This window comes from Pristis pectinata, chromosome 2, assembly GCF_009764475.1.
Source record: "Pristis pectinata isolate sPriPec2 chromosome 2, sPriPec2.1.pri, whole genome shotgun sequence".
NCBI lineage: Eukaryota > Metazoa > Chordata > Chondrichthyes > Rhinopristiformes > Pristidae > Pristis > Pristis pectinata.
The window spans coordinates 114,394,910-114,422,289 of NC_067406.1; the positions used below are offsets into that span (position 1 = coordinate 114,394,910).

Genomic DNA, 27,380 nt, shown 5'->3' on the forward strand with positions numbered 1-27,380 from the left:
CAGAAATGGTAGATTTAGAATCAATGAAAGTTGATACAAGTGGACACATTAATGTGTGAACAGAAGATGTTATGCCATTATCTTGAATCTTTCTGTTCCTGCTAACAGAACCTCCTCAACTTCACATCTTTATTCTTGAAATGATTTGGTGCATTTTCTGTCATTTTGGATGCAACTTCAGTTTAGGCAGGGCAGTGATGCAGCTGAACAGCTCCAGTGATTCCGATCCAATCCTGACCTTCAATGTTGTCTTTGTGGAGTTTGCATGTTCTCCGTGACCATATATGTTCCTCCCCAGTGCTCCAGTTTCCTCCCACGTCCCAACAATGTGCAAGTTGGTAGATTAATTGGCCTCCATAAATTGCCTCTACACTGTACATGACTGGTAGAATTTTGGGGGAGTTGCTGGAAATGTGCAGAGAACAGGTTACAGGGAGAATTAGAACAGGATTGCTTTATGGACCGGCACAGACCTTATGGGCCAAAAATGGTTTCCTTCTACGTCGTACAAAAATATGAAGGAAAAAAATGCCACTGTAGCCTCTGAGACCTGCATCCTGAAAATTCTTTAAAACTGAATTACAGATTTTTGACTATTAAAATGAGGCCAACTTTAGGGGATTTAATACAACTTTATAGAATTGTTTCTTTCACAACAAATCAAACCTGATGTGCTTCATGGTAACTGGTGTGATAAAACCTTCTGAAATTCACCGGACACGGTAGTGTAACGGTTAGCGTGACACTATTACAGCGCCAGCAACTTGGGTTCAATTCCAGCCACTGGCTGTAAGGAGTTTATACGTTCTCCCAGTGTCTGCGTGGGTTTCCTCTGGGTGCTCCAGTTTCCTCCCACATGCCAAAGATGTATGGGTTAGGAAGTTGTGGGCATACGATGTTGGCGCCAGAAGAGTGGCGACACTTGCAGGCTGCCCCCAGACCATTCTACGCAAAAGATGCATTTCACTGTGTTTTTCGATGTACATGTAACTAATAAAGATATCTTATCTAATAATTCCAAAGGCTACCCAGTCTAGACTTACAAAAGTAGATCATTACCCCAATCTCATTGCTGGCCAGTGTCGGGTGAGTGTTAACCCTAACTGAGAGCATTCTGATTTAACTGTTTTCAGAAAGAACCAATGTTAATACAGAGACTTATTCAACCTTGGGATGTCCCCATGCACTTTACATGAATTCATTACATAACAATTTTTAAATTAGAATAGTTTACGAGTGGTAACGAGTCACCACAATTGAACTAAACTGTTCTGATAAAAGGCTAGGCACCAAAACAATAATCTGTTTCAGGTGCTGATCAGCTTGCTGTCTATTTCAAAATGTTCCAATTTTTAACTCTTAAAATACTAGAACATGGAAATCTGTTGCCAACCAGCTTTGTTCATGTATTACAGAAACACAAGAGACTGCTGATGCTGGAATCTGAAGCAACAAACAATCTGCTGGATGCAACCTGTCCTGATGCAGGGTTTTGACCCAAAATGTCAGAAATTCCTTTCCTCCCCCAGATGGTGCTCGACCTGCTGAGTTCCTCCAGCAGATTGTTTGTTGTGTGTGTACTAGGTTCATTTGGCATTGAACCATGTCCAGTTTTTAATTATACCAGTGGCTCCACATGCCCCTTCCCCACGGCTTCAACTATTCAAACATACTGTGTCTCATTAAGGGCTTTTTGTACTTTGATGTCTTTCTTGTTAATACCACTTTGGCTATTTAACCACGTCCTGCTTGTCACAGTATTGGTCATTCCATTTATTTTTCAATATGTGTGACTGTTATATTTCTTTTTCCCTCCCCTGTTTATTTTATAAAATGCTAGTTAACTGAGGGAGGATCCATAGCCAAAATTTCTTATCCAATCTTTCCAATGATGCTGCCAGACTTTAAAAGAAGTTGTAGTGACTACTTTCTTCTACTACAAGAGCAGCAATTTCAGATTGACTCCTTTGGACTGCCTCCATCTAACCAATCTGAGCAATTGATAACCTAACCTCTTCATTGCAGTTAAAGAATTCTCACAAAATGTGTTGAAATCTTGTCAACTTAAGACTCCAGACACTTGGCACAGATGCATGTGCACATTTTGTTTTGCCAAATTTTCCTTGGAACAAAGGTTTCAGTGTGCATGGGCATCACTCAGTAAACAACTCAGGTTCCATGGAGAATTGGCATCAATAAAATTGCAGTGCTGAATGAAGGAAACGTTAAATGGGCACATTATAAAATTGAGCAGATGTGCATATTTTCAATACACCACCAAGATAAAATACTATATTATACGAAATGTCATGGCCTGTGTACATTTCCACAAATCAGTCCAACTGTTATTATTCAATAACATCACAATGTAGGCCTCCACCCTACGTTGGAGAAACCAAATGCACATTGGGTGACTGTTTTGGCAGGCACCTTCATTTAATCTGCAGAGCTGAACCTAAACTTCCAGTTAAATGTCACATTAATTCTCCACCTCACTTTCACTCTGACTGATATGGCTTGTGGCTTCTTATACTGTTGTAACAAAACCCAGCAGAAGATTGCGGAACAGCACTTCATCTTCTGCCTGGGCACATTGCAGCCTTCCAGACTCAAACTTGTGTTCAAAATTCCAGGTTACCCACTTTTCTCTGTTTGTATCAGGAATGGCCAGTTCAACACTGGGTTATCCATCTGTGACATTGGCTTACTTTTACTCTTTCCACTGGCATGGTCTGACCTGCTGAGCACTTCCTACACTCTGCATTTTGCAGCTTTTATGTTCCTTTGTTTGCATTCTCTCTCTCCCTAATTGCCTCATTTCACAGCATTTTATGTTCTTTTAATTATGTTCTCTCTCTCTCTAACTGCTCTCATTAACCTATCAACCAGATAACTTTTCCAACAGCTTATCCTCACAGGAACTCTAGTCTCATCCTATTTCCTTTGTCCCCATCTTCCATTCCAATGTCCATTCCCACCTTCTCTAAAATTTAAAATTATCATTTTTTTTCTCCCTTTTCCAGCTTACATGAAGGGGTTTCAACCCGAAACATTAACACTGATTCTCCTTCTACAGATACTGTCAGACCTGCCAGTAGAGTTTCCAGCATTTTCTGCTTTTATTATCTTGGTATATATTTTCCCTACTATTTCTATGTGGTGATTGTTGAGATGCCCATGGTCAATGTTCTCTGGTCTTTTGGAGGCTTGGGGGGTGCAGGCAGTTCCCTGCAAGGTCTGGTCTATTGGAAATAATAATAATCCATGATACAAGTGGTAGACCTCTCATCTCTATGTAAGCAGGGTCAAATGGCACTCGAGAGTTTAGAGCACAAAATCTGGGTTGTATTCAATATAGTGCTCAGCTGTCTCTCATGGATAAGATGCCGGCTATGGCAGGTGCACATAATTGAAACAATTTTGAAGATCAGTTGAGTGCTTTCAGCAAGTTCTATGTTTTACACTTCTTTCACCAAGAGACCACAAAACTTCCAAAAGCCAGTTTTGATGAGGAGCACACTGCTACAGGCTAACTGACAACAGATCAAACAAATTATTCTAAAAATCTACATTGTTACTACCTCTTCCAGCTCAGTGATACAGTAGCATCCACCTTTCCACGTTGGAAGTAGTAGAATAGGATATTGGTTACAGAAGCCTAATTTCTTTTTGGAGACACAAAAAACTGCAGATGCTGGAAATCTGGATTAACACACAAAGGAGCTGGAGGAACTCAGTGGGTCAGGCAGCATCTATGGAGGGAAATGAACAGTTGACGTTTTGGATCAAGACCCTTCATCAGGACTGGAAAGAGGGAAGATAGTCAGTATTAAAGGTGGGGGGGGGGAGAAGGGGTGGAGCAGGAGCTGGCAGGTGATAGATTGATCCAGGCGAGGGGTTGATAGGCAGGTGAGGGAGGGGGAAGAGTGGGAATGATGCAAGAAGCTGGGAGGTGATAGGTGGAAGTGACAAGGCCTGAAGAAGATGGAATCTGATAGGAGGGGACAGTGGAACATGGAATAAAGGAAAGGAGGTGAGGAGGAATGTGTGGGTGATGGACAGATCGAGAGGGCGGAGGAGGGGAAAGAGATGGGGTAATGGGGGCTGGTGGAATAAGGGAAAAAAGGGGGACAGAGGGGACTGGTTACTAGAAGCTAGAGAAATCAACATTCATACCACCAGGTTGGAGACTACCAAGACAGAATGTGAGATGCTGTTCCTCTAATCTGCTAGATGCAGATCAGAGGAACAGCACCTCATATTCTGTCTTGGTAGTCTCCAACCTGACAGCATGAACATAGATTTCTCTAACTTCTGATAACTACTCCCCCTCTGTCCCACTTTTTTTCCCCTTATCCCACCGGTCCCCATCACCTCATCTCTTTCCCCTCCACTGCCCTCTCGATCTGCCCATCACCCACACATTCCTCCCACCGGTTCCCCTCCTTCCCTTCATTCTATGTTCCACTATCCTCTCCAATCAGATTCCATCTTCTTCAGTCCTTTGTCACTTCCACCTGTCACCTCCCAGCTTCTTACGTTATTCCCACTTCCCTCCACCTGGATCCACCTATCACCTACCAGCTCTTGCTCCACCCCTTCCCCCACCTTTTTCTACTGGCCATCTCCCCTCTCTCTTTCCAGTCCTGGATGAAGGGTCTCGACCTGAAACGTTGACTGTCCATTTCCCTCCATAGATGCTGCCTGACCCGCTGAGTTCCTCCAGCTCCTTTGTGTATTGATCCTAATTTCTTTTCAGGCTCCTTTAACAGTCACTTTCTGCAAAAGTTCAAAAGCTAGTCAGGGCAAGGTGTGAGATCAATGCTCTTGTTCGATGCAGCTGATGAAAGCTTATTCATACAACAATAACAAGTGCCTATGCATTGTAAGAAACAGAAGTAGAAAATAAATTGTTTCCATGTAATAAGCTGGCACACAGAATACACATTAGAAAAATTCTGGACAGCCTATTTAGAGTCAGATTATTTGACTCTAAATGCATATCTGTCTCGTTCAAAACTAAATCTGTATCAGCTGCAGTTTGGTTCCATTTATCAGACCATTCTCCAATACTCTGTTGCTAAATTTGAAGTACTTCTAACTAAAAGGATTCACTGCACCTTTTTTGTTTCACCCTGCGCAATAAAAATGCAGTACATTTTAGAAATATTTTGAAGGACAAACCAGTTCTAATTTGGCAACTACTACACCATAACCAATAAAAATTCAAAACAGGGTCCATTTCGACCCAATTTCCCGACTCACATTGCTCCCTCGTGTAAAGGCTGGCATCATCCATTATGCTTAATTATTGCAATGTTATTTTCACCTAATATTCTCCAAGGAAATAATGGAAACCAGAAAAAATCTGGAGCATAGTTCCACGCATTCATCTCATTCATTCCAAAAAGTCACTTTGTCCTTACCTAGAATTGCGGGATGACTGGTCTGGTTTATTTCTATCAGAACGATCTGTAAACCACAAGAAAAAGTTATTTTGGATTTAGGCAATTTAGGCTGTTCTAATCAAACAACTTATTAAATATGATGAGCTGAGAGGAATAGTCTGCATAATGTGTGAAAACTCAAGAAACATCTTTATTAATCTATTTTAATAGAGGATGCATTGCAAGACCCATAATTGTCAAACTTGCTTATTAATGCTTTGCAGCTTTACAAACACTCAAAATATTTGGATTTAATGTCTGATTGATTTCTTTGTATAAAATAAGTTAACATTTTAGGTCGAAGGCCCTTAATCAGGGGTTAATGCAACAGGAGTGGCCGAATTCAAAGTTATTTCTATTGCTTAGATTTTTTGAAAGTCGTTCAAAGATGCAAATAGATTTCAAAATCAATGTAGGAAGAAATAAAAACAGCTGATTTGTTACTACCCGTTTTAGACCATCACTCAGATTCAAAATCTACCACAGTAACTTTAGAATTCCACATTCAAACACAAAATTAAAAACAGAAAATTTTGGAATCTTCAATGTTTGGATTTGACAGATTACTATTCCTTTTTCCTGTTATATTAGAAACACTTTCCTTGGAAGTTTCCATACATTTTCTGATGCTGAAACTACTCTATTCCACAAGTTCACTTGAAACATTATCATTTGATACACCACTGGCCATGATGCTAATTAAACTGCACATCTGCTTGTACATGATCTACATCCTTCAATTTTCTGCCTGTTCATGTGACGGTCTAAATGCCTCTAAACAACATGCATTCTTTTTCTGGTAACAAAATATTGGGAATTCCATCATGGAATTCAGGAACCCTGGTGTCTTGGAAAAATTACAGAACTATTAAGAGGTATTTAGACAGACACATGAACAGGCAGGGAACTGAGAGGTATAACCACGTGCAGGCAGACGTGCAGTTTAAATTGGCATGATGATTGGCACAGACCTGGTGAGCTGAAAGGCCTGTTCCTGTGCTGTACTGTTCCATGTTCTATGTAAGTCATTATGTCTCAAGTTTATAACGTAACCTACTGTAGTAAAATCACACATCGAATTGTTTGATGCATTTGTGCACAACTAGTGCTCATAATGTTTACAGTAGTTATCTGAATGATCTTGGTACTTAAAAAGTTGGTGCAAATTATAGCCACTGGCACAGGTTTAATTTGTAAAGCAGAGCTTCATACCAGCACTATTATGCTGACAAATGCAAGTTTGTGTATTTCTGCCTCCATGTCTTGGTATGGCAGTACCATTATGCAAGTTCCAATCTCTCTGGGGATCAGTCATCAGATACTTCTCTTTGCTGTGTTATTATTCAAGTTACCAAAAGATTCAGGAGAATCACTGATAGAAACCACAATTTGCCATGGAGAAAAGCAACGGCCCCACAGGCAATGGGACAAAGTAACTGGCAGCAATAATAATAACAAAAAATTAAAACTGAAAACTGATGTTACAAATTTTGATGACAAACTTTACAAATTTACTCGTAATGCTAAGCATTTGGTGGAAGACAATGGACACCCTACCTCTAATGAACAGGAAGATGAAAGCACAAATGATGCAGGAGGAAAATGGAGTGCTCAACAGTATTTTAACTCGGTTTTACTGTACTGTCGGAGAACGAAGTGCTGTTGAAATCAGACACAAAATTCACAAGACACCCACAACAAGATAATCTCTTTGTTCTAACTAGGTCATTCACAATACTAAGAGTTGATAGTTTTGACTAACATGTTAGATAAATATCTACATGCAAAAAGACTTTAGTGTTCTAAACAGGATGCTTTTTTTAAATTTTATTTACAGCGTGGTAACAGGCCCTTCTGGCCCAACGAGTCCGCGCCGCCCATTTTAAACCCAAATTAACCTACCCATACGTCTTTGCAATGTGGGAGGAAACGGGAGCACCCGGAGGAAACCCACGCAGACACAGGAGAACATACAAACTCCTTACAGACAGCGACGGGAATTGAACCCCGATCACTGGCACTGTAATAGCGTCGCGCTAACCGCTACGCTACCGTGCCGCCCATATATTTTGTACGAGTAATTTCAATACATGAAATTTTACAAAGGGACTCAAACCACAACTAGCCTCACACTCGCAGACAATCCAAACAATTCAATCTCAGCCCATTCATCAAACACCATATGTAGTTGGTATTTTCAAACAGGAAAAGGGAAGATTAAGTTCGTTTCTAGTCAATTCAAAGAGCATTTTCAAATTATGTTGGACAGTTGGAGACCATATTCTAATTCAGCTACATGTCTGCAGCACAAAGACACAAGGTGAACATGGAGAAAATAAAATACATGACCCTGGATTTTCTTCTTGATATGGTCAGAAACAATAGCTCAGTAGATATTGCATTAAATAATCAAATTAAATATTCATAACTATCCTAAGCCAAAGCATCCACAACCTTTGCATTTATTTCCCTTCCACAATACTCACTATACCCACAGATGAAAATGGGAAGTTACAGCAGATCATGTCACACCAAGTTACAAGCACCCATGATTATAGAAATCCAGCTTTAATCACCAGCAGCCAACACAAGTCAGTTTCAAAAGAAATTATCAATTTGTAATCAATTAATAATCAAAGTTTTGTTTTTAAAAAAGCTTTCAGGACAGGGAGGTGAAAGGCTGCAGTCTACACTCAATTGAGTCATAACAATTTTCCCCTTAGATTTTTACCCACTTCAGCTGAACATATTGAAACCTCATTGACCCTGCCAATCACATATCGATGCTGCTGCAGCTTGATTAACGGAAGTTGTTATGTCAGCTTTCTCCGAATGAATTTGTGCAGAATCCCCAAACAATGCACAGGAGAATTACCAAAGAGTTTGACACTGAGCCATGAAGAGCTGCAAGGGCAGATGACCAAAAACTTAATAAAAGAGATAATGTTTAAGGGGCATCTTAAGAGGGTAGAGAGCAATAGAGGAGGTTAAACAAATACATTTCAGAATGGCCCAATACAACAGGATGTGGGATTCAGTGTGTACCTCCAAGTACAACACTAAGGGTGAGAACATTTTAGGATTAGATGAATTCCAAGGGCAATGGAGCCTGTGGCAGGACCATAAATATCAGCTTTGGTTTACCTGATATTTTATTCACATAGTGTTGTATATTGGACAAGGAAACTGAATATTTAGAGGCTGTGAACTGGTCATGCGAGGTGGGGTGACAATGAGCTGAGTGTCATCAGTGCGTGAGCAGATGCTGAAGCTTCATTTTTGGATGATATTCCAAGGATCAGCATGAGATAGAAATAATAATGAAGCTTCTCTAGTAGTTTTCATTTTATCCAGTGACCAGCCTCTTTCATCCCTCTACCACCAATATGATAGCAGACCAAGCAGACATAGACACAAGCGATTCTGCAGCAACACACACAAAATGCTGGAGGAACCCAGCCAGTCAGGCAGCATCTATGGAGAGAAATAAGCAGTCAACGTTTTGGGTCGAGTCCTGATGAAGGGTCTCGACCTGAAATGTCAACTGTATTTCTCACCAAGCAGACATACATCACTATCAAAGCAGAGGTAAACCTTAAAGGATCAACAATGTGGCTTTGTATCTCTGGCAAGGATAAGAATGGTTGGAAAATTATGGCTTATGGTGCTCAAGAATTCCTGCATGACATGCAACTTAAAAGTTCACCTGACCACAGTGCTCTCCACACTTTAAGACAAGGCTTAAACAAAGAGATTCTAAAACTGACACAGGTTGAAATGAACATTATGAGCTATACTGATTTACTTCATGTCCATCTATGATTCAGCAACCTCAAGTGAGGTACATAATCCCTGTACCACACAAATATGCTCGCACAAATGCACCATCAGCACTGACTTAATCACAGCCAAAAGTCAGCATAAACAGCCATATTCTTTTAACATCTACAGAAGGAGGGAATGACTCGACCATACATAGTTAGAAAACACCTTTACAAACTGTGAGAAGAGTAGATAACTTTTCCTCCTACCCGAGTAAATATCAAGCCTGTGGCCCCTTGAAGCTGCTATCTCTTCGGTGGTGTGATATTGCAGAAAACAAAAGCAGAGTACACAAATCAGCCAATAATCACAGTGCTAACGCAGCTTCCTTTTCAAGCAACACCTACAATGTCCAACAGGAATGCTGTTTTTCAGGAAGTTGAGAGAATGCCTTTCAGAGTTCCTGTAGAGGAAGTTTCTCTCTATTCAGGGCCTAATAGGGCTGGGTCAATTTATAACAACACATAGGCAGAGGACAGAAAACAAAGGGATAGGAGGAGCATAAAGTAAACAATTAAACAACCACAGTTTGTTCTGTTCATACCAATTAAGGATTAAAATTCCATTTGCCAAACACGCTGATGTGGGCAATTGGATTCAACACAATTTGTAATATTTGGTCCATGGTGCAGAAAGTTATTTTAGCGTCATTTCTGCTTCCACGCGGATTTCCAAACAAGGGTAACAGTTTGTTGATACTCCCATACACACACCAGCTTTATCTGACCACAGAACCTCGGACTTTGACTCTGACTTCCGTCTTTTTTTGTTTCCTCTATTCCATTCTGTTCACTTCACTGCCTGGATATTTGAACCACCACAGCATGAAGGGTAGTGATAAAGCTTCTGCAGTCTGTGTTGACTCTCTGCAAGAAGAAGCCAATCTGCCCCTCCCCAAGAACTTCTATCCTCCTTAAAGTGATCCCAATTCTCCACAAATTAGGTGAATTAAGTATAACTATTAACATTATTATAAGAAATAAAATAAGGGTTCCAGATAAGGCAAAAAGCTGAGAGTTTGCAGAAATTTTCTTAACATTTATAAATTACACAATTTTGTCATAGCAATGATTAATTGACTACTAGCTTCTACATTGAAGGGACCTATGCAACATAAACTTTTTCATTGCATCCATTCACATATACATTTGGCTTCTGCTCAAAACCTAAGCCCATCAGTTCCAGTTCCACAATCTTCCTCCTTTTTACCTTTCTTTTCTCCTACTTCTACCAGATTCTGGTTCTGCTCCCTGCACTCCTTCGAGGTATATTACTGTACCATGTGACATCTTTGGGGGGGGAAAAAATTGTGAATGTAAACATTCAATAGTCCAGAACCACCAAAAAAAAGTGTGCTGGATCAACAGAATTTTACAGAACGGAGGCATTGCTACACTATCTTCCTAATGAGTCATTGCCGTGGCTTGCCATTGGTCTGGTCTGGGGACACAATTTCCTACCTAAAATGCCAATAGACTATTGGTAGTGCTACTAAGCAGAACATCAGAAAATGCCAAAAATGTGATGTCAATGGATTAACCAGAGTTACTGGATTCAATTGCATTAGTGGAACAAATTCAGCCAAGCTACATGTTGCAGGTGGCACACTGATGCAGCAGGTAGTGCACTGCCTCACAGCTCCATTAACCAGGGATTGATCCCAACTTCCGTCTGCATGAGTTTGCATATTCTCCCTATGGTGCTCCACCTTCCTCCCACATCCCAAAGATGTGCAGGTTGATAGGTTAATGGGCTACTGTAAATTACCTCTCATCTAGGGAGGTGTCAGGAGAATCATAAGAACATAAGAAATAGGAGCAGGAGTAGGCCATCTGGCCCATCGAGCCTGTTCTGCCATTCAGTAAGATCAAGGCTGATCTGGCTGTGGACTCAGATCCACCTACCTGCCTTTTCCCCATAAACCTTAATTCCCCTACTATGCAAAAATCTATCTAACTGTGTCTTAAATATATTTAATGAGGTAGCCTTCTCTGCTTCCCTGGGCAGAGGATGCTACAGATTCACAACTCTCTGGGAAAAGCAGTTTCTCCTCATCTCTGTCCTAAATCTACTCCCCTGAATCTTGAGGCTATGTCCCCTAGTTCTGGTCTCACTTACCTGTGGAAACAACCTTCCTGCCTCTAGCTTGTCTATCCCTTTCATAATTCTATATGTTTCTCTAAGATCCCCTCTCATTCTTTTGAATTCCAGCGAGTATGATCCCAAACAACTCAATCTCTCCTCATAGGCTAACCCCCTCATCTCCGGAATCAAGCTGGTGAACCTCCTCTGCACCGCTTCCAAAGCCAATATATCTTTCCTCAAATAAGGAGACCAGAAATGCACACAGTACTCCAGGTGCGGCGTCACCAGTACCCTTTACAGTTGCAGCATAACCTCCCTGCTCTTAAATTCAATCCCTCTAGCAATGAAGGCCAGCATTCCATTTGCCTTCTTGATAACCTGTTGCACCTGCAAACCAACCTTTTGCGATTCATGCACAAACACTCCCAAGTCCCGCTGCACAACAGCATGCTGCAATCTTTCATCATTTAAATAATAATCTGATCTTCTATTTTTCCTTCCAAAGTGGATGACCTCACATTTACCAGCATTGTACTCCATCTACCAGACCCGTGCCCACTCACTTAACCGATCTATATCTCTCTGCAGACTCTCCACATCCTCTGCGCAATTGCTTTTCCACTCAGTTTAGTCTTACCACCAAACTTAGATACACTACACTTGGTCCCCTCTTCCAAAGCGTGAATGTATATCGTGAACAGTTGTGGTATACTGTTCACAGACCCCTGCGGCACCCTGCTCACCACTGACTGCCAATCAGAGAAACACCCATTTATCCCAACTCTCTGCCTTCTACTGGTTAACCAATCTTCTAATAGGTCAGGGTGGAGTTGATGGGCCCATGAAAGAAAACAGGCAACAGAGAAATAAGCAAGACTGTGGGATTGCTCTGCGAGGCAGTACAGTCTTGACAGGCTGAATGGCCTTGTTATCTGCCATGAGAAATATGAGAATATCAGATTTGTAATTAGATACAAGGGAATATTTATCTTCTGAAGTAAAATCTCCTTAACGATTCTGACTGTGAGCAACCACGTGGTGTCCTCCAGGACTTAGCCAGCTTGCCAAATGGTACGAACAAGCATCACTTGAGAGTGAACTTTGAAGTCTCTTACCCAGTATGCATTCTGCTGCCCCACTTCCCCTTTAAGTTTCATTAAATGATTTTCACATTGAGAAGTACGGCTTTTAATTTGGAGGGAGTAGGGTGCAGCAAGTGAAGACCTACAGACTTCCCTCAACTGAAATCATAAAATGTCATTATATCTGAAGTCTTAGGACAACTCAAACCCCGTCAGTTGCATTGAATGTACCCAGAGATGGGCATAAATGAGTCTGAGGAAAACTGCTTCCAACATGAGTGCAGTTCCCAGATGCCAGTTAGAAATGATGCAAGAAAGAAAAAGTTGCTGGTACTGTGCAGTGCTAACCACTGCAGTTGCTGAATATACCCAGCAGGTTGGGCAGCATCTGTGGAGAGAGAAACATGGAGTGAACTTTGCAGTTGATGGCTTTACATCAGAACAGGACATACTGATACGAGCTACAATGGCTGATTATCTGAAATTGTTAAAATTAATGTTGAGTCCTGAAGGCTGTAATGAACCTAGTCAAAAGATGAGATGAGCTTACGTTGGAACAATATCAAACCAAGAGGTCACAGTGGCAGTAGAATGGAGAATTGAAGTGACAGGCAGCTGGAAAGTCAGGGTGGTCCTTTCAACATATTTTGCACTTTTTCCTCTCTCCTGTTCTCAATCATCTCCTTCTATTTACACATTCTCTGGACAAGTAGCATATCATGAAATTTTCTTTGTTCTACCCACCCCTGCCTCTTTACAACAACTTAAAATGCCTTTGATTTTTAACTATTTTGTTCTGATGGAACAACATTGGCCTGGAATGTTAATTCTGTTTCTCTATCCACAGATGCTGCCTGACATGATGAGCACCTCCAACATTTTCTATCGTAATCCCTGATTTTACTGTTGGTTACCACCCATATTCATTCTAACCCCACTGCAAGACATCTGCAAAGTCATCTGGAATAACTTGTTTAAGGAGGTCACCAAAGTGTTTATTCTGATTGCATGCTAGTTTACTTGTGATTAATCAACCCCAAAGTTCAAATATATGGCTTCTCCACTTAAACTTACTCAGTACAGAAGAAATACACAACCCACTCTAATTGCATTTAAGCAAGTTTAAGCACGTTATTCTGCTCCTAGAGTATAAGAATCTTATTTAATATATTTAAATGAAACCAATTCTCATCTCCTGAAAAGCAATTCGATTGATTACATAACATGGCTAGAAAAGCAGTTTACGTAGCAGTTTGAGTCTTTATTATGATGATATGCAGTGGCATTTATCTCTTTTTCCCTTCAGCTATTACCCCAAATGAAATTATTTTCCAAATAACATAAGAATAACTGAGGTGCATAGAAAGGTAAATGACTTCAACTGCTAAGAGTGGCATTTTGTGCACGACCCAAGTACAATTTGAAATAAGAGAACAGTTAAAACATGCAATCAAAATTTAAGAGTCTATTGTTTACTGAAGTTAATATACAAATGCTAAATGTGGCCCAGAGGTAGCATGTTGAGTCAGACGGTTGTGACCTAAAGCCCAATCCAGATACTTGAGCATTTAATCCAGTCTAACAGTTCAGTATAGTACTGATGGAGTTCTGCACTGTCAGAAGTACCACTTTTTCATTGAGCAGCACTAATTGTTGAGCCGCTGGGTTGTTGTCACACCGCTCCAGTGAGCCAGGTTTGAGTCTGACCTCAAGTGCTATCTATATGGAATTTTGCAGGGTCTCTCTGAGATCACATGGGTTTCTTACTCTGTTCTTCCCACATCACAAAGACATATCAGTAGGTTAATTGACTTGGTGTAAATGGGTGACTGGAGAATTGGGAAGAGTAGATGGACATGCAAGTGAGAATGGGTTACAGGAAAATAAGTCAGCAATTGGACTAATAGGATTCCCTGAGAGCAGGTATAAGTTGATAGGCTGAATGGCCTCCATCTATGGCATAAGAAAACATGAAGTAGGGAAACTTTAGTCTCATCACATCTTAGTAAACATACAGGGTAAGAACGCAAGAAGTAGGATTAGGAATAAATAAAATGATCTTTTTGAGCCAGTTCAGCCAGTCAGATTATGAGCAATCTGATCAGAGTCCTCAAGTCCATTTTCCTGCTTGATCCTGTAACCTTCAATTTCGCTACAACGCTAAAACCTATCAAGTATACTAAATTACTCAGCATCAACAGCTCACAGAGGTAAGAATTCCAATGATTCTGAGAGAAGAAATCTGTTACTTCAGTCTTATGGCCAACTCCTTCATCCTGAGGCTAAGCCCTCCTGGCTGGTTAAGGCCTGTGCATCAAACTAGGTGTCACTTTGTTTATTAACCAACTCCACTTCCCCACCCCTTTTGCTTGCATATCCTGTGCTGGGAGGCAGAATCGGTGGAAGACAAAACACTATTATGCTGTTCTGTGTGCTGCAAACAGACTAATCGATAATAAATGTCAATATTTCTCCATTATATTTTTCATTGCTCTATGAAAACAGTCCCTTACTATTTCATGTCCAATGTGTTTTAGTACAAATGGCTTCATTTCAATATTCTGAATGGATTAGTAACAGGAGTTCGTAAATCAATTCCAAGTGCATTTACAATGAGATGATTTGGTGCAAATATCCAACGCAAGGAAATGCAGTACTGTCTTTTTTTTAAAAGAAGGTTCTGCTGAAGGGAATTGGTGCAATCAGGAGTTCATGACTTCTTAAGCAGAAACACCCACTCTAAACATATCTTTCCACTCAGCACCAGTGTGGTGAAGTTTTGAAGTTTTTCCACCAGACTGACGAATTTAAAAAGTGCAATTTTCACACAAGTTCTATAATTCTGTTTAAGCAAATGACAAGAATACAAGAAAATAGGAGCAGTAGGCCATCAGGCCCTTCAAGCCTGCCCTGCCATTTAATATGCTTATAGCTAATCTATGCTGACCTCAGCTCCTCTTCTGTGCCATTTCTCCATATCCCTCTATTCCTCGATCTATCAAATATTTATCTACCTTCACTTTAAATATGTAATGATCCAGCTTCCACCACCTGCCAGGGCAGAGCATTCCAGAGAGATACACCACCCCTGCAAAAAGAAATTTCTGCATACCTCAGTCTTAAATGACTATCCCCTGATAATGATGTCCTCCTGTTCGAGACTCTCCCTCTAATGAAAACATTTCCAACATCTACCCTGTCAAGCCCATTAGGGTCTTATATGTTTGAATAAGATCACCCCTCATTCTTCTAAACTCCATGGAAAACAGGCCCAAACTATTTAGTCTCTCTTTGTAGGGACAACCCTCTCATTACAGCCTGGTCACTCTCTTTTGGACAGTCTCCAATGTTATTATATATTTTTTTTAGATAAGAGGACCCCAGGTGAGGCCTGGTGAGTCAATTTAATTACCTATAATAATTAACTGAAAACTTATCATTCTGGATATGATCTCTTCTCATACTAGCCAGTGAAATATTGCAGAAATGAACAGGAAAGTAAAGAAAAATCTGAAAGTAATAGCCAATAAATAGAGGTGTTGTTAAATTAATGATCCTCAACAACATAAAGTTTGATCAATGTGGATAGGCCCTTCAAGCAGTCAGAAACATCTCAGTTCTTTCACCCTCAATTATAAATGCAGGAAGTCTTTCCCAGAATTGTTAAACACAAAACTCATTTTAACAGCGGAAAAGAAAAAAATATATTTGAAATTCAAGATCTTGCCTCTGCACAAGCCTTTCCCATACTTGTAAAGTGTCCACATTTCAAACAACACAGAAAGTTAAAACTTTCAATGATTTTTTTTAAACATAAGGGAGTTCCTACCTACACTCACACAAACATTTTCCCACTTCATAATCCTAGATATCAGACAAGTAGACAAAACTTTGTAGTGGTCAAATTTACTGCCTAAACATTATCGAGTTAAAGAGCAAACTGCTGTAAATGTGTAAAATGAAGTCCAGGAATACCTGAGAGGAGAGAAAATTGCCGAATGATTTGCACTGCTCCATCATTAGTTCCACAAAATATCTCATTTTCAATTTACCATGAATCTGCTGCAGTTACACTGAAATACAAACCAAACTCGCTTCAGAGTTCAGATTGATATTTTATGAATCAAGGACCCTTCTGTGCTCAGAGGTTCAGAAAGGAAACACTTGAAAGTGTGATCTATTCCAACAGATAACAAATTGAAAGTTAAATCTTTAAAATTTTCCTAATATTGCTTTTGTCTTAATCAAACCTTCCTTCTCCTCTGACTTTAATTCACTCCCTTTTTTTTAAACTGTGTTGTTTCCATGTTGCACATTTTTGTTGTGTTGTTCTTGAAGGTCCCTGATGCTCCAGTGACCTCAACACACCATTAACAACTTCCCACAATTTGCAGTGTGAAATTCACTTTTTGCTCAAGTCCATAAGAAACAATTCAAATCACAGCCACTCAAGGAACCACTCAAGCAAATTCTGGGTCAATATCATGCTTCCATCCCAACAAAAAACGTACTATGGTAGCGGCTGATACCGCAATGTGAAAGTAAGACACTAGTCGATGAACTGCAGAACAAAACTGATTTATTTTCCCTCCTTGTGCAGGCCTTTTAAGAGGGACGGTTCCTGTCCACCGAAAACAGAAATGACGTATGCGTTACATCATCAAACTCTTCCCGCACACGGGTTCTCCCCATCGCTCGGGGAAGATGAAGGCCCAGCGCCATCTTGGGCCTCACCGCTACGATGACGCGCGACCCAACCGCCGAGCCAGTTCGCTTGTTTGGATGGTGAGTCGCTACACAATCCTCCCCCCCCAGAACCAGCGATACGGTCCCCAAGGTTCGTGGGCTGTGCTAGCCGTTGCTTAGGAGGTCAGCCTCTGCATCGCAGTGTTGGGACCTCGACCGATTGTTGTAGATCTAAATGGGCTGGTTTGAGGCGGTCCGTCGTGAAAACCTCTTCCTTGCCCCCAAAATAAAGGTGGACCCATCATTCCTGATGACCCGGAACGGCCTCTCGTATGTTTGTTGCAACGGTGCCCGGGGTGTGCCCGTGAACGAAAACGAACTTACAGTCTCGTAGTTCCTTGGGCTCATAGGATGGGGCTTGACCATGCCGCAAAGTGGGAATTGGTGCCAAGCTGCCGAGCCTCTCGTGCAGTCTTTCCAGGACTGCTGTGGGTTGTTCCTCTTGGCCCCGAAGGGCAGGTATGAAACCCCCAGGGATGACCAGGGGCACACCGTACACGAGTTCAGCTGATGAAGCATGGAGATCTTCCTTGGGGGCAGTGCGTATGCCGAGCAGGACCCAAGGCAGTTCGTTGACCCAGTTAGGACCTTTCAGGCGGGCCATCAGGGCTGATTTCAGATGGCGGTGGAAACGTTCCACCAACCCGTTTGATCGAGGGTGGTAGGCCGTGGTGGTGTGCAGCTGCATCCCTAGCACGTTCGTTAATGCAGACCAGAGGCTGGAGGTAGACTAGGTGCCCCTGTCTGAAGTGATGTGGGCCGGAACACCAAAACGCGAGATCCAAGTTGTGAGCAGTGCCTGGGCGCAGGAATCAGTCGTGATGTCAGATAAAGGGGTTGCCTCTGGCCACCTCGTGAACCGGTTCACAATGGTAAGGAGGTACCGGGCTCCTCTTGAAACTGGCAGAGGACCAACGAGGTCGACATGGATGTGGTCAAACCTTCTACGGGTAGACTCGAACTGCTGTGGCGGGACCTTGGTGTGTCGTTGTATTTTTGATGTCTGGCAGTGTGGACAAATCCTGGCCCACTCACTGACCTGTTTGCGCAGGCCATGCCAGACGAACTTGCTGGCGACCAGTTGGACAGTTGATCTGATGGACGGGTGCGCCAACCCGTGTACCGAGTCGAAAACGCTTTTCCACCAGGCTGCAGGAACTATAGGGCGGGGCTGACCTGTCGCGATGTCGCGAAGGAGGGTCTGCTGACCTGGACCGACTAAGAAATCTTGGAGCTGCAAGCCCGAGACTGCGGTTCTGTAGCTGGGCAGCTCGTCGTTGGCTTGCTGTGCGTCAGCCAGGGCCGTGTAGTCTACACCCAGGGACAGGCTGTGGATGGCCGGTCTGGAAAGCGTGTCAGTAACGACATTGTCTTTTCCGGAGACATGTTGGATATCAGTTTTGAATTCAGAAATGTAGGACAGATGTCGCTGCTGATGAGCTGACCAGGGATCAGAGACCTTGGAGAAGGCGAAGGACAAGGCTTATGGTCAGTGAAAGCGGTGAAAGGCCTGCCTTCTAAAAAGTACCGGAAATGCCAGACCGCCAGGTACAGCGCTAGAAGTTCCCAATCAAAAGCGCTGTATTTCAGTTCAGGTGGTCTAAGGTGCCTGCTGAAAAACACCAAGGGTTGCCAACGGCCTTCAATTAGTTGTGCCAGTACCCCACCAACTGCGGTGTTGGATGCGTCCACCGTGAGGGCGGTTGGGATGTCTGTCCTAGGGTGTACCAGCATCACGGCATCTGCCAGGGTGTCCTTGGCCTTAACGAAGGCAGCCGCCGCCTCGTCGTTCCAGACGATGTCCTTGCCCTTACCAGCCATCAGCGCGAACAAAGGGCACATGATACGGACTGCTGCAGGGATGAACCGATGGTAAAAGTTGACCATCCCCAGGAATTCCTGCAGGCCTTTGACCGTGTTGGGACGGGCAAAATGGCAGATAGCGTCTACCTTGGCGGGTAGGGGTGTTGCTCCTTCGCTGATAATTCTGTAGCCGAGGAGATCAATAGAGTTGAGTCTGAATTGGCACTTGGCCGAGTTGATAGTGAGGCCGAAATCACGGAGACAGGAGTACAGTTGGCGGAGGTGGAAAAGGTGTTCTTGGCGGTCACAGCTGGCGATTAGTATGTCATCTAAGTAAATGAACACGAAGTCCAGGTCGCAGCCTACCATGTCCATCAGCCGCTGGAAAGTCTGCGCGGCGTTCTTAAGGCCAAACAGCATTGGAAGGAATTCAAAGAGGCAGAATGGAGTGATAAGTGCAGTTTTGGGGACGTCGTCAGGGTGGACCGGGATTTGGTGGTATCCCCGGACGAGGTCCACCTTGGAGAAGATGTGGGCCCCATGTAGGTTCGCTGCAAAGCGCTGGATGGAGGGACGGGGCAGCAGTCCGGGGTGGCGTCATTCAGCCTGCGGTAGTCGCCGCAGGGCCTCCACCCACTGGTGGCTTTGGGGACCATGTGCAGGGGGGAGGCCTAGGGGCTGTCTGACCTGCGAATGATCCCCAGCTCCTCCATGCGGCGGAACTCTTCTTTTGCCAGGCAGAGCTTGTCTGGAGGTAGTCGTCATGCTCGGGCATGAAGGGGTGGCCCTATGGTAATGATATGATGCCGCACCCCGTGTTTGGGCATCAAATTTGTAAACTGAGGTACCAAAAACGATGGGAACTCGGCTAGGAGCTTGGTGAACTCGTTGCCAAACAGGGAAGTGGAGTCCAGGCGCGGGGCTGGTAGGCTGGCTTCTCACAGGGAGTAGGTTTGGAAAGTTCTGGAGTGCACTAGCCGCTTCCCTTGCAGGTCGACTAACAGGCCGTGGGCCCGAAGGAAATCGGCTCCCAGGAGTGGCTGGGCGACGGCGGCAAGGGTAAAGTTCCAGGTAAAATGGCTGTCACCAAATTGTAATTGAACTGTACGGGTACCGAAAGTCCGTATCATTGTGCCGTTTGCGGCTTTGAGTGCGGGACCCTGTTGCCTGCTATGAGTGTCGTGGCCGGTCGGGGGCAAAATACTGACCTCTGCTCCAGTATCGATGAGGAAACGACGCCTGGACTGCTTGTCCCAAACAAATAGGAGGCTGTGTTGGCAGCCAGCTGCCGTAGCCATCAGCGGCGGCTGGCCCTGGCGTTTCCCTGAAACTTGCAGAGTGGGCAGCATCGACAGGCCTATGCACCCCACCTCTGATGGTGGGAATACAGCTGGTCGCCAGTGTCGTCGTCTTTGTTTCCAGGGTGTGGTCGCTCGGTTGCTGGGAATGGTTTAGGTAGGCGTTGGGCCTGCGATCTGGCGACTTGGCCGACAGACAACCCGCTCTCGCGTTTGGCCTTCCACAGGACATCTGCCCGGGCGGCTACCTCACGTGGGTTGCTGAAATCAGCGTCAGCCAACAGCAGGTGAATGTCGTCGGGTAGTTGTTCGAGGAAGGCCTGTTTGAATATGAGGCAGGGCTTGTGTCCCTCAGCCAAGGCCAGCATCTCGTTCATCAGGGCCGATGGGGATCTGTCCCCTAGGCCGTTGAGATGAAGCAGGTGGGTGGCGCGCTCGCGATGGGAGAGGCCGAAGGTCCGAATGAGAAGGTCTTTGAAAGCCGGGTACTTGCCTTCCTCCGGAGGGGACTGGATGAAGTCTCCGACCTGGGCGGCTGTCTCCTGGTCCGGAGAGCTGACCACGTGGTAGTACTTTGTGGAGTCGGAGGTGATCTGGCGAAGTTGGAATTGTGCTTCGGCCTGGTCGAACCAGACGCAGGGCCGAAGCGTCCAAAAGGTGGGCAGCTTGAGTGCCACTGCATTGGCTGCTGCATTGTCATCCATTGTGTGGGTCCAAAATCCACTTGGACCGTCGGGGTCACCAATGTAGTGGCTGCTACCGCTATGTGAAAGTAAGACACTAGTCGATGAGCTGCAGAACAAAACTGATTTATTTTCTCTCCTTGCGCGGGCCTTTTAAGAGGGACGGTTCCCGCCCACCGAAAACAGAAATGACATATGCGCTACATCATCAAACTTTTCCTGCACACGGGTTCTCCCTGTCGCTCGGGGAAGACAAAGGCCCAGCGCCACCTTGGGCCTCGCCGCTCCGACAACGCGCGACCCAACCGCCAAGCCGGTTCGCTTGTTCAGACGGTGAGTTGCTACACTTTGTACTTTTGTTGTCAGTGAGTGAAATCTCACCCTTCGAAGTGTGAATTAAATCATCAAATGCCTGCAGGCCATTTAACCACAATAGCATTCACGTTAGTCCTATTCTATCTTCACATAATATTTCCTATTAATAAGGTTCATGTATATACTTCACCAGGACCACTGTCCTCCTGACCTCGCCTGGACTGAGCACGGACAAAAGAGCCAAATTCCAGAGGCAAGGTAAGAGTTGAGTGCACTTGACATTAAGGCAACATTTAAACTGATTCTGATATCAAGGGGTCATGCTAAAACTGAATTCAATGGGCATGAAGGGCCAATAAACTCTCCACTGGCTGGAGTCATACGATGAACATTAGAACCTCAACCTTAGGACATTACATCAGGAGTTCCCTCATACAGTGTCCAAGGTCCAACTACCTTCAGCTGCTTTATTAATCACCTTCCCTCCACAATCAGGTCACAAATGAAGCAGTTTATTGATGATTGCAAAATGCTAGGTTCCATCTACAACTCCTCAGAAAATGAAGCAATGAGCACCACGTCCAAAACCACAATAAACAGCAAGTAACATTTGTGCTACTTGAGTGCCAGAGAGTTTCCTACCAAAGTATACTTAACCTTCAACCCTTGACATTTAATAACATTCACTTTGCCGAATTTCCTACCATCAATATCTTAGGGCCACCAGTGACCAGAAATTTAACTGATTATTAAATAGATAATGTGCTGAGAGGAGATCAGAAAATGGGTATTGTGTGGCATGTAAGCATCAGCACTTTTCCCCCATTGAAAAGGTAAATCAGATAAAATACTCTCCACTTGTCTGAATGAATGGAGCTCCAACAACCAACTCAACACTTCCCAAGCTGAACTAGCCCATTTGATCAGCACCCTGTCCTAAAATCCAATCCCTACGACACTGAGTCTCTATGGCTGTAGTCTGTATCATCTACAAATAAGAACATCAGTAAATCATCAAGGCTTTTTAAACAACACCTCTGAAACGTGTGACCTCCCTAGAAAGGCAACAGTTCAGAATGAAACAAGCTTTCCTCCAAGAAACCCAAAAATGTGATATAGAAAAATATCACCATTCCTTCATTGCCACCAGGTCCAACCACTGGTACTCTCTGCCACCGTAGGGGTGGGCAATAAATGCCAGCAAAGTCGATACAGGCAGTCCCCAGGTTACGACAGGGTTCCGTTCCCGAGAGATGTTCATAAACTGGAAATGAACAAAAAGAGCCATGACAGGAGAGCGAGCAGGCGCGGGAAGAGCTGGCCTCACTGACTCAGAAATGAGCGAGTCTGCTCTGTGCTCCCTGCTCTGCTCAGCTTGACAGCCTCCAGTTGTTGCTGCTTGGGGGAGGGGGGAAGAAAAGCCACGCGGAATTGCCCTGTTCCCACAGAAGATGCCTGCAGCCCACAGCACTCGAGAAATCCATCCACATCCATTGCGCCAGTCTCCCAAACACTGTATGTATGGGGTGTCCATAAGTTAGGCATCCGTAACCTGGTGAGGACCTGTAACACCCACATCCTTGTTAACGGACGAAAAAGAATGACTGGATAACAATTAAGTAAGGACTTTTCTTCTGTTTTCTTATTTTCTCTAGCCAGAGAACATCAATCTCTCCATTTCTTAGTAAAGAGATCTGTTTCAGCAGAATCATAATTTTTGCATTTACTACTGAGCCATCAGGGAAAACAGAGAACCCAATGAAATCTGGTTTGGGGAGTTCTTATTGCACATTATCTTTCTTGTGCTGCACTGCTACCAAACTCTACCATATATTACACAATATGAAAGAACCGATGTTCTCTAATCAGTACTAACTTCAGAAGAAAATTCATTTCATAATAGTTGTAAATAAGTCAACAAGTACAAAGGTACAACCAGCTTACATTGTTAACAAAAAGTTCAATACAAAGGAGGGGCTCTGTTAGCATTCATTATCACTGAGTTTCACTCTCACTCAGGTTGCTTGTTGGAGGGTGGTTTCACAGCACTTGGCCACGTACTGCTACCTCACCCACCTAGTTATTATTGATGTACTAGTATTAGCAGGCTATTCAATCACAGGTGCCACCAAAGCCAAGCCAGATCCTATCCTCATCTGATACTGAAATCCACAGATTTCCACAAGCCAATAGAAAGTGATCATGAAGGGTGGCCGTGACTCAGTCTTCCATTCCTGACTCACAGGCACTGGAATAAATTGATTGATTTCTACCTTCTAGAACAATGAACTCCAGGAAGATCAAGACTCAAACTTATTTCTAGTCTATGTGACTCAGCTCAATTTGACATTATGGTTGGTACAGTCCAAAGTAAACAACATGCAGTAGATCAACTAAGTGATGCCTTGACAACAGAACTGGATAAATTTTTTAAAAATCAATTAAGCTGACAGTTTGTATTATTCTCTCAAAAACACCAAGGTGAATGTTTTCATATGCATCTATTCTTTTACAAAAATGTCTTTAATGCAATAATATACTCAAGAATCCAATAAATTCTACTAGTGAATAGTAAAGCATAAGCCATATAACTATAATGCCCCCTACAGTAAAATGCAGTTTTAATTATATTGTCAAGAAATTACCATAATTCCGACTGTAATAGTGTATGATACTGTAGTGGTATTTTCAAACCATTGATGGGCTTGCTCCTCCTTATTGCCTTCAGTCCTAAAATTCTGAGATATTAGCATTCCTTCACTGTTGGCTTCCTGATCATCCAGCACAGGTGGCCATGCCTTCAGCTGAATCCCTGGAATCTCCTTCCTCTTCACCTAACTTTTTTCCTTTTAGACCTCTTGTTCAAGTCATTGGCCATCTGCTGTAATTTCTCCTTATGTGACTCAACATTAAGCTTTGTTTGATAACACTTGGGATATCTTTGCTATGGCAAAAGCCACAACGTAAATGGAAGTAGTTGCTCTTCCAAGATTAGCAAATGGTATTGTCTCATATATTTGAAATTATTACTTTCTCTTCATTTATTGTTGGATTTGTGCTGAAGCAAGAAATAATTAAGGAGTTAAACTTGGCCATTTCCAGGATACTTCACAGTTCAATGTATCAGGTTACAATTTAACTGAGCATGCTGTACAGTTTCTGCTGGAAGTGCAGGAAGTGATTTTCCTGACTGCACTTTTTGTCAATACAATGGGCCCAAGATAGCTGTAGGAAGTGGGGCTGCAAGGCCAAAATGAATTGTTATATGTCCAGATGATAAACAAATTGACATCTGGTGTCTTGTAGGAATTATGCCAATTCTAGTTGACTTGTTCATAAAATTGTACTCAAGGTATTATAAGTACCTAGTGCATTGTGTGTGCTAAGAGGTCAACAAAGATAATGAGCTTTCCATCACTATTTATTTGGAGAGTTAGAATCAATTAAGATCAAGTCTCTACATACAGAATACTCAGAGAGATAGTATTTATTCCTCTACGTGTAAGTAGCTGTAAGACATTGCACGTGCCTGGAAATGGTCAAGCACAATAGTAACTGTTGCGAGATCTGGACCACATTTGGTGTCAGGTTCAAACGTTCTTACTGAAGGCAGCAAGGTGAGGAGGCCAATTGAACCCATGACCTGCATATCTGCAGCACTCTTCATCTGCAGGAGTTGTTGCAAACCATCTGAAATCAAGGAAAGGAAAGCTGAAAACCCAGAGGATAGAAACAAAAAAAAAAAGAGTAGAACCATGGCTGGTCCTCAATCACAATATCATATTCATGCTCTCTCTCCTTATATCCTTTGATGCCTTTTTTTGTCTAGAATTCCAAATCCTTCTTCTTAAATGTATTCAGCAATTTGGCTCCGGGGACTTCTGTGATGGAGAATTCTGCAGGTTCACTATCATTCACCACCTTCTTTACCATGTGAAGAAATTTCTCCTCATCTCAGCCTTAAAGGTCTCATCTGATTTCCTCACACTGTACTCCCTTATGTTAAGGCATCCCAGCCAGGGTATATATCTAGCCCTGTCAGAACTTTGAACATTTCAATGAGATCCCCTCTCATTCTTCTGAATTCCAGTGAACAAATGGGAAAAGGGAAGACTGGTGATGAGTGAGCATACAGGAGCGAGGTAGAACACCTGGCTGAGTGGTGCTGCAATAACAACCTCTCATTCAACATCAGTAAAACTAAGGAACTGATTGTTGACTTCAGGAAGAGGAAGGAGGACGAACATACGCCAGTCTACATTGGTGGATCGGCAGCAGAGAGGGTCAGCAGCTTTAAATCCCTGGGCGTTAACATATTGGATGATCTGTCCTGGGCCCAGCATATAGATGCAATCACAAGGAAGGTACGCCATTGCCATTACTTTCTTAGAAGGCTAAGGAAGTTCAGCTTATCACCGAACACTCCAACAAGCTTCTACAGATGCACTGTTGAAAGTATCCTGACTGGTTGCATCATGGTCTGGTATAACGATTTGAATGCACAGGGACAGAAGAAGCTGAAGAGAGTAGTGGATTCAGCCCAATACATCACAGGCACATCCCTCTCCACCATCGAAAGTATCTACATGAGGCAAATCTATCATCAAAGATCCCCACCATCTGGGCCATGCTATCTTCTTGCAGCTGCCATCGGGCAGGAGGTACAGAAGCCTGAAGTCCCACACCACCAGTTTCGAGAATAGATACTTCTCTTCAACCATTCACTTCTTGAACCAAGCTGCACAACCCTAATCAGTACCTCAGTATAGCAACACAATGACCACTTTCACTACAATGGACTTAAAATTGTGTTCTTTCTTGTATAATTTATGCTTAATTTATGCTTTTCTTGTGAATGTTGTGTCTCTAATCCTGTGCCTGTGATGCTGCAAGTTTTTAATTGCATTTATGCATACATGTACTTGTACATGTGACAATAAACTCAACTTTTCAACTGACTTTGAGGGCTACTAAACATGGAGAATTTTGGAGGATGTTTCTGACAGAAGAGTGTGCTCCTGTGAAGAAGTTCCTGAAAACAAGAGTATAAGGACTGAATGGGTTGTGAGTGGGCACAAAGAGCTAAAGATTCAGATGAAAAGTATATAAAATATGGGAAATCACAAAGATGATGAATCCTGAGGTCAAGTTACTAGGGCAACAGAAGTCAGTAATGGATGAATGCACCCGAGAGCAGGCTACTGCATTTTTAATTTAAGGAACATTCATGCAGTGAGGTGAAGTTGAGGTGCATTTGAGCAATAAAGGTGCAGAATGGTGTTTTACCAAGAGTAAGGAGCAGCCACAGATGGTGGTAGCAAATACCACAAAGGCAGAAGAAATCTTAATATCCAGAATTAACACATGAATTAACTTAATGTGAATCCCTGTGTGATAAGAACACAAGAAATAGGAGCAGGAGTAGGCCATCTGGCCTGTCGAGTCTACTCCACCATTCAATAAGATCATGGCTGATCTGGCCGTGGACTCAGCTCCACCATAACATCATTTCCCCATGATACTCTAAAAGAGTTTCGCATGGGAAAATGATGTCACTTAATATGTATCCAACACAGAAATTGTGTCAAATGAACAAGTCTGACTCATTTCAATTAATTACTAAAACATTCCCTTTTTACCTAGGCATAATTGTTTTTATTTATTCAAGGGATGTGGGATTTGCAGGCTGAGCCAGCATTTAATTGCCCATCCCTAATTGTCCTTGAGAAGGTGGTGGTGATCTGCCTTCTTGAACCACTGCAGTCCTGAGGTGTGGGTATACCCAAAATGCTGTTAGGGAGGGAGGCTCTGGGATTTTGACTCAGCATTGGTGAAGGAATGGCTATTTCCAAGTCATGATGGTGTGTGACTTGGAGGGCAGCTTCCAGGTGGTTGTGTTCCCATGCTTTTGCAGCCCTTGTCCTTCTAACTGGTAGAGATCATGGGTTTGGAAGGTGCTGTCCAAGGAGTCATGGTGAGCTGCTGCAGTGCATCCTGTACATGTTACAAACTATTGCTACTGGTGTCAAGCTGATTGGATGTTGTTAAAACTGCATTCATCCAAGCAAGTGGAGCGTATTCTATCACACTCCTTATTTG

The 27,380-nt window shown here is 43.1% G+C and overlaps 1 protein-coding gene across 8 annotated transcripts in view; it reads right to left on the bottom strand.

Annotated features, from left to right (window-relative positions):
• sh3d19 (SH3 domain containing 19) overlaps positions 1-27,380 on the bottom strand; it is a 96,832-nt gene that overhangs the window by 66,411 nt on the left and 3,041 nt on the right. For 6 of the 8 annotated variants that reach the window (XM_052010381.1, XM_052010382.1, XM_052010378.1 and 3 more), the window contains exon 3: positions 5,427-5,472. The exons of 1 other annotated variant lie outside the window; for it this stretch is intronic. In XM_052010381.1, coding sequence (XP_051866341.1) covers positions 5,427-5,472 — 46 coding nt within the window. Of the gene's footprint in view, positions 1-5,426; positions 5,473-9,478; positions 9,531-27,380 lie in introns of those variants that run through there. One more of the 8 variants, XM_052010384.1, reaches the window with a different exon arrangement.